Source organism: Centroberyx gerrardi, chromosome 23 (assembly GCF_048128805.1).
Source record: "Centroberyx gerrardi isolate f3 chromosome 23, fCenGer3.hap1.cur.20231027, whole genome shotgun sequence".
Taxonomy (NCBI): domain Eukaryota; kingdom Metazoa; phylum Chordata; class Actinopteri; order Beryciformes; family Berycidae; genus Centroberyx; species Centroberyx gerrardi.
In genome coordinates, this window is record NC_136019.1 from 1,508,048 (window position 1) to 1,520,338 (window position 12,291).

Sequence of the window (12,291 nt, forward strand, 5' to 3'; positions counted from 1 at the left end):
TCTCCCCTCTCCCCAGAAGATGTCCTCACACTCCTCATCACTCCCTTCCTCACTGCCCTTATCAATTCCTCCCTGTCCTCAGGCCTTGTTCCAGCTGCTCTAAAGACTGCCAGAGTCAAGCCTCTTCTTAAGAAACACTCCCATGACCCTGCTGCTATCCAGAACTACAGACCTGTATCTCTTCTCTCCTTTCTATCCAAAACCCTTGAGCGAGCAGTTTCCAACCAACTCTCTCTCTATCTCTCCCAGAATGACCTCTTGGACCCTCTTCAATCCGGTTTCAAGGCTTCTCACTTTACTGAGACTGCTCTCCTTGCTGTCACAGAGGCCCTGCACACTGCCAGGGCTTCATCCCTCTCCTCTGTCCTTGTCCTCCTTGACTTGTCTGCTGCTTTTGATACAGTCGACCACCAAATCCTTCTCTCCATCCTAACTGAACTGGGAATCACTGGATCTGCACACTTACCAGGTCTCATGGAGGGGATCTCTGTCCAGACCCTGCACTCTTAACACCGGTGTCCCTCAGGGCTCAGTCCTGGGGCCCATGCTATTCTCTCTCTATACTAAATCCCTCGGCCATGTGATCTCCTCTCATGGCTTCTCCTATCACTGTTATGCCGACGACACTCAACTCTACCTCTCCTTCCCCCCTCCACCCTCAGATACACAAATTGATGGACGCATCTCTGCATGTCTCAAAGACATCAGTGCTTGGATGTCTGTGCACCACCTCAAACTCAATCTTGAAAAGACAGAGCTACTCTTCCCAGGGAAAGATTGCCCTCTCACAGACCTCTCCATCACCATTGACAACACCACTGTGTTGCCCTCTCAGACTGCCAAGAACCTCGGGGTGATCCTGGACAACCAGCTGTCCTGCTTTGCCTACATTGCAGCGACAACCCGCTCCTGTAGGTTCTCCCTCTACAACATCCGCAAAATTCGCCCGTTCCTTACGAGATGAGCGGCACAACTCCTGGTCCAGGCACTTGTCATCTCCCGCCTGGACTACTGCAACGTTCTTCTGGCCGGGCGACCCTCTGCCATCAGACCTCTACAGCGCATTCAGAACGCTGCAGCCCGTCTGGTGTTCAACCAACCAAAATTCTCTCACGTCACTCCCCTCTTCCGGTCGCTTCACTGTCTTCCCATCTCTGCACACATCAAATTCAAGACACTGGTACTCGCCTACAGGGCAGTACATCAGACTGCCCCTCCATATCTGCAATCTATGGTCAGGTTCCAAACCTCCGCTCCTCCACCCTCGCAGGTCGCCTCGTCCCTCCATCACTACGTGGGCTCAGAAGTCGCTCATCCCGGTCGCGACCCTTGTCATCCCTGGCGCCACAATGGTGGAACGAGCTCCGCCCCCTTCTGTCAGAACGGTCGAATCACTGCCCATCTTTCAGCGGAGACTAAAGACACATCTCTTCAGGTTACACCTGGACCTCTCTTGAACTTACCTATCTTCTTACCCTTCTTTAAACTTAAAGAACTTTAAAAAATAATAATAATAATAATAATAATAATTTCAACGGATGCTACTTATTCCTATTAAAAGGCTTAACTGATGAAGACTGTGATGCACAGTTGGTTTCACTACTGTTGACAAAATGTACTATTGTAAGTCGCTTTGGACAAAAGCGTCTGCTAAATGACGTAATGTAATGTAATGTAATGGGTCCTGAAAATAACCAAAAACTCACAGGATTAATGCATGGGAAAACTGCTTTGCCACATGAATATGCACGTGTTTCATTTTCCTCTACAGAACACATAGCTAGCATGCTAGCTATGTTTTTCCCCCCCAATTATTATTTACAAATATGAAAAGCAGCTATCTAGAAAAAAAGCCATGTAGCCTAAATCTCAAAAGTTTTGATTGCAAAGGGTAAAAGCACAATACGTCTTTGCAAATACATTTGTATTTTAAATCGAAGTGCCTTTTGTTAACTCACCTGACCAACTCGCATCCCCTGTCGAACTCGAAGTGTCTGTCCACATCCATGGATCTCCCTGGTGGCACATGCATTGGAGGCCGAAGGAATTACTAGTAGTGTTGATGCGCAAGGAAAAATAGTTCCTATAAAGCCAACTAGAGGAAATGCTGGAATAAAAGATAAACCTATTATAGCCCCTATATTGGCCATATACAGTACATGATAGCATACTGCGTTTGGAATAATAACCTTTGCGATTCATGCGTAAACATTGCCGCTCGCACTCAAGTTACGGAATTATATCCTTGTAATTAAATACAGTGTTTATTCGGTTACACCACTGTAAAACAAGTTTTCCTCGAAATCACCATTCCCCTAAGATTGTATTGTCATGTTGGCAAATGGTCGAAATAAAGTCACGTTGTGACTCGACGTCTATTAGACTTGTTGGCCTCGACGCAGGTTGAGGAAATGTTTGCTGGGTAGTTCTCTTCAACGCCACACATACAAATGAACATAGGCCTTATACATCTTGTATGTTAATTTGTATAAAATATTCATAATATTGATTGATATGTTTTTTTTTTGTTGTTTTTTTTTACCATTTTTGTAATAAAGAAAAAAATAAAAAAATAGAACAGAACTTTGTACATTCCTAGAGGTCTTATTTTAGCATTTATCAATACATAGGATATGATGTTAATATCCCTTGTGCCATAATCCAAGGTGAGCATTCATATAGATCCAATTCAGAGTTTAACAGAATGATACACTACCATACCAGTGAGTACCATAGAAAACATCAGGCTACAACGTCATAAATCTACAGCACCATAAGACAGGCAGCAACATTCACCAGCTACCTGCTCTAGCTTCAGGGTGAGTGAGTGTAGGTAAATCATTGGGGTTTTCAAGTGGCTCCTCCTTCACCCATGTTTCGTTGAATTAGGCCCACGACAGCTCAAGAAGGCTCAACAGTGTATTCCAGCGTCCCAGAAACAGAAACACCCCCCTCTCCTCTTTGCCCACACTCAGCAGACCCAAGTCCACTTCACTGCTGCTGCTGTCACCTGCACCTTGTTATCAACAACACTACTTTACATCACACACATTATTCATTTATCACTTAGGTATTAATTATGTTTTGTTTTAAATATTATATAAAGGGGGCTATATTGTTAAAATGAATAATTGCAGGGAATGGTTTGGTTGCAGAACATTTTTGTTGTGAATAAAAAATGTTTCAAAAATAATCAATTTTAACAATCAAATTATTTTAATTTTTATCTTGTCTAAAATATATTACTTGGAAGACGTGCACCTCTACATTAACTACCAGAGTTCTTTTTAGTTTTTTTTTTTTTTTTATCCCGAAAGTGTTTCACATTTATTCATGTGATTAAAGTATTGAAACTAGAAGTTATAGCTGCATCCGCCGAAGGCCTTCCAGATATTTCTGTAAAATGAATCTCCACCCCTCCACCCGCCTTCCACTCTCTGCGCTCTGCAGTTCAAGTGTCGTTTTTGACCTCTGATCACGTTAACTGGCTCCACTTTGTGGTAAAATTTGATTTGATTGCTTGGTAAAGGTTGAACTTTGAGGAATCCTGTAGGAGCGACCAAATCCTGTAGGAAGCAGCTGCAGGATTCCTAGAGGACTGTGACCGGTCCTGCAGGAACTCTTTAAGCCCTGCATTAATACAGCTAATTCCTGCTGGAGTCCTGAGGGACCATGACCTGCAGGATTTTAAAATTACTGCATTATTTAAGTAAAATCCAGCAGGAATCCTTCAAAAATCCCACAGGAAAATGATCATGAAAATCCAGCAGGATTCCCTCAGTTTTCCTGCATGAATCTGCATGAATGTAGGACTTTCTGTAACTGTAACCACAGTCTGGTTCTGCTATGTGTAGCATGGATGCTACCTACAGATGTTGCTATGGTTACAGTTCTGCTACAGTGTAGCATGGATGCTAGCTACAGAGTTGCTACAGTTACAGTAAATTACTTCTGCTTGTAATATAGATCATTGAAATCAATATTTGGTGTCAAATGAAACATGTTTGGTAAGCAGCAGTGTAATAATCAGGATAAAGTACAGGGAGCCGGTAATTCTTCCACTCTCAGCTCCAGCAGGTGAATCAGACCCAGACTTCATATCTCACATGGCTCGGTGTCTGCTGTCGGTCCACAGGACGGCTGGAGGTGTGAAGGGATCTGAGAGGCTCTACTGCCTGAGATGACTTAGGTTTCATCACATGTTCATGACTCCTCCCCCTCTGTCCTCTGCTCTCACAGGGAGAAGATGATCTGGATCCTGCTGCTGCTCTTCCTCACATCCTGTGTCTGCGGTCAGCTTCCACCTTCAATTCATTATCCAGAAATATAAACATATTTTCAGCCTCAGTAACAGATTTTCTTACTTCATTACCCTCACAGCCTCTTTGTCTTTTTAATTTGTTACAACTGTATGTTTACATGCACACCAATACTCAAATTACTGTCAGTAAATCAGCTGATATTGTGATGTTTCCTCCAGAGTTTTCTTCTTGTCAGGTGGAAAAGCCTCTGAAACAGCATTTAGACCATCATGGACACTAAAACTCTCCAACAAAACCTATATAGACAGAGTGTTTCCTTAATCAGGTTCATATCAGAGTATTGGTGAGCATGTAAACACTCTCAGTCTCTCTGTTCCTCACTTTCCTCTCTCTCTCCCACAGGAACATTCATTGTGAATGTGAAGCAGATCTCCTATCAGGCAGAGGAGAACGGTAACGTGACGATGGAATGGATCTTCCCACCCAAACCTGACATGTCTCTCTCCTCACTTTACATCCTTTGTTCGCTGGTGTCTCCAACTGAAGAAAATACTTTATATTATTTACAAAACGGTGTTGAAGACGCAGAATCTCAACATGAGCAGTTTGCAGGACGAGTGCGATGTGACGAACACAGACTCAGAGAAGGACACATCCCACTTCATCTGTCCAAACTCAGGACTAACGACTCAGGAACGTACCTGTGTGAAGTGTCCACTGATTATGGAGGGAACTTCAGTGCGTGCTCGCTCAATGTCACTGGTAAGTAGAACTCAGTAGAACTCAGTAGAACTTTCCTCACTAGATTCATTTCAGCAGCTTCTTTAGTTAGAAGGAAAACTACTGCAGAATGGGACTGTTACCATGGCTACCTCTACAGTACTGCTGTTACCATGGTTACCACTGTAGTACTACTGCAGGATCGGACTTTTGCCATGGTTAACACTGTGGTACTACTGCAGGAGGGAACTGTTACCATGGTTACCGCAGTAGTACTACTGCAGGATGGGACTGTTACCAGTAGGACTGGGCGGTATACCTTATGTTAAAGTATACTGATAAGAATTCATGCAAAGGTATGAACCTCAGATGATGAGGTTCGGTCAGAGACTGATGAGACCAAATGAAACATAGTAAGGTTCAGTGTTGACTTTCCTGATTATGAACATGCAGAGTGCTTTCAGATAGATGATGGAAGTGTTTTTACTCAGAAAATAAGCCCTTCTGCCACTTTAAAAGAGAGAGAGAGAGAGAGATTGTGTGTGTGTGTGTGTGTGTGTGTGTGTGTGTGTGTTTTAAGTGATTGCGTTTTGAGTTATTGCGTTGAAAAGTCCTAGATATTTAGTTTTCTTTAGGCTATTAAATTGATACTGGACTCTTGATTTGATCCGACTTGGTAAGGTAATCTACATTTAGACTTGCGACTCGACTTCAGACTTGTACTTCAAGACTTGAGACTGACTTGGGACTCAAGCAAAGTTGGCTTGATCACACCTCGGGCAAGTGTAAAGTGTATTTACCTGCAGCTCCTATCTGCCCCCTAGTGGACGTTAGGAGTCATGGCTCTGTCTCCAGACTGAACCAGGATCTTTGACGCTCATGTGACTTTTAGTTATTGAAAAACGTTCTGAGGGCACCTTCTGTCGTGATTGGTTCTAAAAGACAGCCAATCACAAAGAAGAGGAGGCGGGCCATTCTCAGTTTGACTTTGGCCCCAGAAAGGGAGCAGTTATTTTTCAAAAGCCACAATAAAGAAAATAAGCTGTATGCTTTTGGAATCTTTTCATTTTCGCACTCGTAGAAATGTCCTGTTTTAGCGTGTGTTACATTACATGATGATTTCTTTCTATCTGTATATCTATCTGTATATTTTAGAGGTCTGTAGCTAAAGTTATCATCTTGTAGCCATTTTTTAGCTAATTCACTCACTATTGAATTACATTTGATAGTTTTCACCAATGTCTTCAAAAGCAATTGCAAAAGAAGTCACACTTTCTTGCTTTTTGAAGACACTGAATGCTAGCTAGCTAAGATCAAAAAGCTAATGCAGGCTACAGATAACAGCTATTAAAGAAATCAGACAGTACAGATAGAAAAATCATCATAAAATGTAACACATCATGCTAAAACAGGACATTTCTGCAAGTTTGAAAATAAAAAGATTCCAAAAACGTAGCTTCTTTTCTTTATTGTGGCTTTTGAAAAATAACGGCTCCCTTTCTGGTGTCAAACTGAGAATGGCCCACCTCCTCTTCTTTGTGATTGGCTGTCTTTTAGAACCAAACACGACACAAGGTGTTCCCAACTTAGATGTTTTCAAATATTTTAATAAATCCCTTGATTTAATGGAAAAGAAAAAAAGCTTGTATTTTGAAAATAATTGGATTGTGATTGTTTATATATAACAATTGTGGACAGTAGCGACCAAATCCTTTGGTCCAAGCACCTCTGTCTTCTTCCCCACCAGGATCGACCAATGACGCGATGGCAGGATGGAAAGCTGTGGCAGGCTGCTGATCATCTGTCTGTGCTGTCATGACATTGGTGAGTAGCCATAGTTTGCTTCTTCAAATGATGAAAGATTTTATTTTTAGATACAAAGCAGCTCATGGACCTGTACAGTAGCTCCCTCACCTCCTCACTGTTAGCCTGTGTGCCCCCTAGTGGCCGTTAGGAGGCAGAGCAACGTCTCCAAACACTGAGCAGGATCCTTCACTCTGCTCTCTGCAGCACTGCTGCTGCACATCGAGACACTGTGTGTCCTTGTTACTGTTTACTGGCTGGCTTTAACATTATATGAATCTAAGATGTTGCAGTATTTTTCACAGAGTATTTTGGTGGTATGCTCTGAACTCTTGAACTGCTGATTTTCAGATTTTTTGCTCTCTTCCCTTCTCCCTTTCTGTCTTTCTTGCTCTTCAGCTGCTGCAGACCAGTTTCCATTTACTGTCAGTGTAACTCAGAGCGTCTACCAGGCAGAGGAGCAGTGTAACGTCACTCTGACATGGCTCTACCCAGCCACGGCCGACATGTCTCTTCACACACTGTTCATCGACCTTCTGTACGTCAAACCTGAACCGCTGAGGAAGATTTTCCATGTGGAAAACGGCGTGGAGGACAAACTCTTTCCAGATGAGCAGTACAGGGGGCGAGTGTGGTGCGATGCAGAACTCGCCAGGAAGGGACGGATTGAATGCCAGTTCTCTGAACTCAGGCTCAACGACACGGGAACTTATCACTGTGTTGTAGCTGTTGGAAGGGACGGCCACTTTAAAACATGTGACCTCAATGTTACTGGTAAGCTGACATTACTAGCTTCTTTGTTATTTTTTTTGATTTAGAGTTCAGTTTTGGATGTATATTATATATAAACTCTGGTATGATTTCTCCATGCAGCTGCAAAACAACTGAAAACACCAGAAGGTCCAGAGCAGAGAGAACCTGGATGGTTTGGTCTCATCGGAGTTGGAGCAGCAGCTCTAGTAGCTTTAGTAGCTCTAATAGCTCGGACAGCTCAAAAAGATCAAAAAGCTTGTCTAGCCCATTGCCCAAAAGAACAAGGTAGGCTTATATTTGCTTTTCCTAATTTTTAACATTTTATAAATATAATTTGTGTGTGTGTCAGTGAGCCATGCTCATTCCTCACTTGTTTTTGTCTCATGTACAGATCAATAGGAAAACGTTGCCATTGATCTCCTTCCTGTCCAGCAAAGTAATGAAGAAACTGTCTCTTCACCCCAGGCTGCTCCAAGTGTGAATGGACATTGCAGAAATGCTGGGTGTCCCCCCTTGACTCCGCACTGAAAAATGTACTGTGGGCCTTTTATTTTGAAAAGCCCTTGGCTTCTCGGCAGAGCATTCCTTGCCCCCAACCTGCGGCTGAATCAGTCTGCCAACTTTCTCTGTCACCCGTCCTATAGGTAGATCAGGCACTTCGCCTCGGGCCTCACTGATCAATTCAGTTTTAAAAAATAGTGGAATGAAGTTGAATGAAGAGAAAATCTCCGTATGAACAAGCCCAGATCCTTTACAGGCACACGTGATGCACTGAAGCATTGCCACACGGTTATCTGTTAAATTACCTAATTCCACTAACGTTACTTAAATACCACAAGGTAAAAACGTTACCTACCGTTAAAGTTTGTAGAACAGCAGAAGAAGAGTTATCAGGTTACTGTTTACATCCCGTCACTAACACAGGAGAGTTTGGAGCAAGTTGTGGAATTTTAAGATTTTTTTAAGCTTCCTACATTTCTATTGACAAGATGCTGCTGCACACTGAGATGACACTGAGGCTTAAAAGCCCCGCCCCCTCAACCATGATTTGTGGTTTTCAATGTCATGGCCCCCTCTGCACAGGATCTGGATACCAACACTAGTAATTTTGCAGCTGAACTGACTCCAGTCTTGCTAACATTAGTTCAGTAGCTTCAACAGGATTTGAAACTAACAGCGTCAGGAGGCGACAAAAATCCTTTTGGACATTAATCAGCAGTAACAGACAAGACAGTCAAACTGTCCAAACTGAAGGACACTCCTCAGTCAGAGCAGCTGCACTGTGGATCAACCTGCCAAAGAAATCAGATCTGACACCTCAGTGTCTTCTGTTGAAGCACTTTTAAAGATGCACTTTTGTACGACTGCCTTTGTTTTGATGTTTTTATTGCTGCTTTCTATTGATCTTCTCTGTTTTATCATTTGTTTGTCTGCTTTTTGCATGTGTTTTTTTTTTAATTTTACTTCCCTTCTTAATTATTGTACCTGTTTTATCATTTCTTCTCTAAAGCACTTTGTAAATCCATTTAGAAAAGCACTTTAATAAAGTTTATTATTATTATCATTATTATTGTTATTATCATTATTATTATTATTATTAGCTACACTGGCAGTTATGACTATGAATATATTAGGTACTCCATCTGTATAGCTATAGCATAGGAGCATAGCGTATTTGTCCTTCAAGTCTCTCTCTCTCTCTCTCTCTCTCTCTCTCAGTTCAATTCAAATAAGCTTTATTGGCATGACTGTTAGGATACAATGTTGCCAAAGCAGTATACATTGTCAAGTACATGTCAAGTACATACTGTATATGATTAAAATGCAAAAACAAACTACAAAAAATACAAAACAAAAATAAAAAACGAAATATTACAATATACAGTCAAGTTGAGAATTATTCATGAAAATGAGCAAAAATGGCTGTAAAAACCTAACAACGCATTCAAACATATGGGGGAGCCGTATACTTTTAACACAATAATCTTACAAACAGAAAACATTTTATTGAGTAAAACATTTTTCTGCAAAATATAGGTTTTTCAAGGTAAGTTTTTGGCACCCTTACGATTAAAATTAGGTGAAGCTTCTCCTGGAGAGGAGAACAGCGCTGAGCCTCTTCCTGTAAAGTCTGACAGGCTTGGAGAACTCAGCTGGAGCGATCTGGGACCGTTCCTCCATGCAGAACATCTCAAGATCCTTCATATTCTTGGGTCTGGCCTTGTGGATCGCCCTCTTCAGTCCAGACCAAAGGTTTTCAGTAGGGATCAGGTCTGGAGACTGAGATGAACATTGCAAAACACTGATTTTGTGTTCCTGCAACCATTTCTGTGTTGATTTTGATGTGTGTTTGGGGTCGTTGTCTTGTTGAAAGGTCTTTCTACGGCTAAGTCTCAACCTCCTGGCAGAGACAAACAGGTTTTGGTCTAAAACATGCTGGTACTTAGTGGAATTCATTATGTCATCGATCTTAACAGCTAGCAGGAAAACAGCTCCAAAGCTTCAATGATCCACCAGCAGATTTTACTGTGGGGATCAGGTGCTTTTCCTTGCATGCAGTTGTCTTTTGTCACCAAACATGCCGAATCATGTCCTGCTCTCAGTAAAGACTGCAGGAACTCGCCTTACACCACAGGAGATGGGCTGCAGCCTAACAACTGGACAAAAGACAAGAAGAACCAAGCAAGTTCAGACTGTGTGGATATCAACATGTTGCTCAGAGGAAATAGCATTTAACTTGTTTATTAAAAAATAGGTGACAAAATAAATTCAAAATCCAAATCATTATTGCAAGACAGACCTTAGTTTGGTTTCAGTATCAAGCTGTGGAGTCGATCCGCCATCTAGTGGAGAAAAGTTTTATTACACGGGGAGCGAAATTCAGCGAGGGGCACGTGCAATCATGGAGAGTGATGACGGACGGGTCGGTACTACTGGTACCAAAACACAAGTTTTATTAGTTTCCCTCCCTCGGCTCCCTCTGCCCTTACCTGACATATACAGACACCTGTACATATCAGTGGTGGAAAAAGTACTCAAATCCTTTACTTAAGTACTATAACATATTTCTAGCAGTAAAATGTACTGAAGTATCAAAAGTAAAAGTCCTCATTCTTTCAGTAGTAAGTATTTTAATGTTGTCGATCTAACTGTTCCATATACTGTTGGGGAGTTTAAACTCTAACAATGCAACATATTTTATGAGCTTATCGTCTGTTGTGCATGTAAAAATCTTATTCTACAAAGTAACAAGTAACTCCAGTCGTCAGATAAATGTAGTGGAGGAAAAAGTACAATATTTCCCTCTGAAATGTAGTGTCACAAAATGGAAATACTCAAGGAAAGTGCCAGTACCTCCAAATTGTCTGCATGTACATGTTGCTAAAATGTATGTGTTGCATTTTTGTCATTAGCTTTTTGTGAAATATAGCACATAGCCTATTGTGTGTATGAAGTAATGAACTTATGAATTTATGTTAAGTTAATAAGTTATGAACTTATTTGACTTCCTGTACATGAAAAGGAGCTCCAGCCACTTAATCAATAATCTACTTATTATAATGGACGGATGTATGAACGGGTCCATGTGGATCTGAACCTGTCACAGGGTGAGGAGGGAGGTAAATGACGTCACTCCTAAACACTATAAATCCATTTTGAAGAAACGTTACCTGAAATTCATCATTCAGTATTTCAGAACCAGAGAATTTCTCCTCAGAAACAGAACGACTGTGTGAGCCGCGGTCTGGAGAAGAGTTAAAGAATTCATTAGAAACCTGGAATGAGCTTTACTTTTACTAAAACAGTAATTTGGTCAGAATGGTGGAATGACATACACAACATATAAAATGTAAGTAATTTATTTTACTAAAAGCATATAAAATGAAACAATATGATAAAAAAAATATAATAGTACACATTTAAAAATAGAGTTTACAAAAAGCAGTTTATTAAAAGCATGTCAATAAGTTGCTTTTGATTGGCCCACAGTTCCTTATCCACAGACTGACTCAAGTCAACACATCTCAACTGTTCAGTTAGCATGTTGACCAGGTGGCTCCCTGCTCATATCTACATACTGCACAGAACATATTACACAGGTAACATGTTAGCATGATGTCACATTGTACATGTTAGCATGATGCCACATTGTACATGAACACAGGATGACACACTGACTGACAGACAGATATATCAGCTCAGTGCTTAAGGCTTTAGATGAAGGATCTGCAGGCAGGGCCGGCTCTACACTACAGGGGGCCGAGGCAGAACTTTGTTTGGGACCCCCGTACCCCCCACACTGTAATAAAGGCTCCAAGTATACAAATGCTCATAAAAGAGTTTCAGTATTTGCAGTAATATAATTTCAAACAGTAATGTAAAGACATTAAACACTGAGGGAGACATGAATAACAGCACACTGAACAAAATAAAGCAAGGTACAATAAAACAATGGAACATAAATACGAAATTAACATGTAAGAAAAGAAACTCAACAATGGTGTCGCAACTGCATAGTCAGCATATAGGGAAAGCTTATGGCTAAAATGTTGTCCACTTACATCACAAACCAAAAATCGATTATTGCAAAATATGACAAAGTGCTAAAATAAGAAAGGTAAACATATCAGATTTTCATCCAAAATCATGGTCTTTCTTTCATCTTTAACAGATTTCCCTGTGAATATGGAGGCAAAGAGGAGGAGCTTGTTCCTCTCTCTGAACACAGAGTCTCTCCTCAAACAAGCTGCAA

At 41.3% G+C, this 12,291-nt stretch overlaps 1 protein-coding gene across 2 annotated transcripts; it reads left to right on the forward strand.

Moving 5' to 3' along the window:
- The first annotated feature begins 4,160 nt into the window (after positions 1–4,160).
- Positions 4,161–9,102, forward strand: LOC144543535 (programmed cell death 1 ligand 1-like). 2 transcript variants are annotated; one of them, XM_078291685.1, is made up of 6 exons: positions 4,161–4,292; positions 4,665–5,024; positions 6,730–6,806; positions 7,185–7,559; positions 7,659–7,823; positions 7,930–9,102. In XM_078291685.1, exons 3-6 carry the CDS (start codon positions 6,755–6,757, stop codon positions 7,935–7,937), a joined length of 600 nt encoding a protein of 199 aa, XP_078147811.1. In that variant the 5' UTR covers positions 4,161–4,292; positions 4,665–5,024; positions 6,730–6,754; the 3' UTR covers positions 7,938–9,102. The 2 variants fall into 2 exon arrangements, with proteins under 2 accessions (XP_078147811.1, XP_078147812.1); XM_078291686.1 differs by lacking the exons at positions 4,161–4,292; positions 4,665–5,024 and having other exon boundaries at positions 6,598–6,806.
- Positions 9,103–12,291: the final 3,189 nt, after the last annotated feature.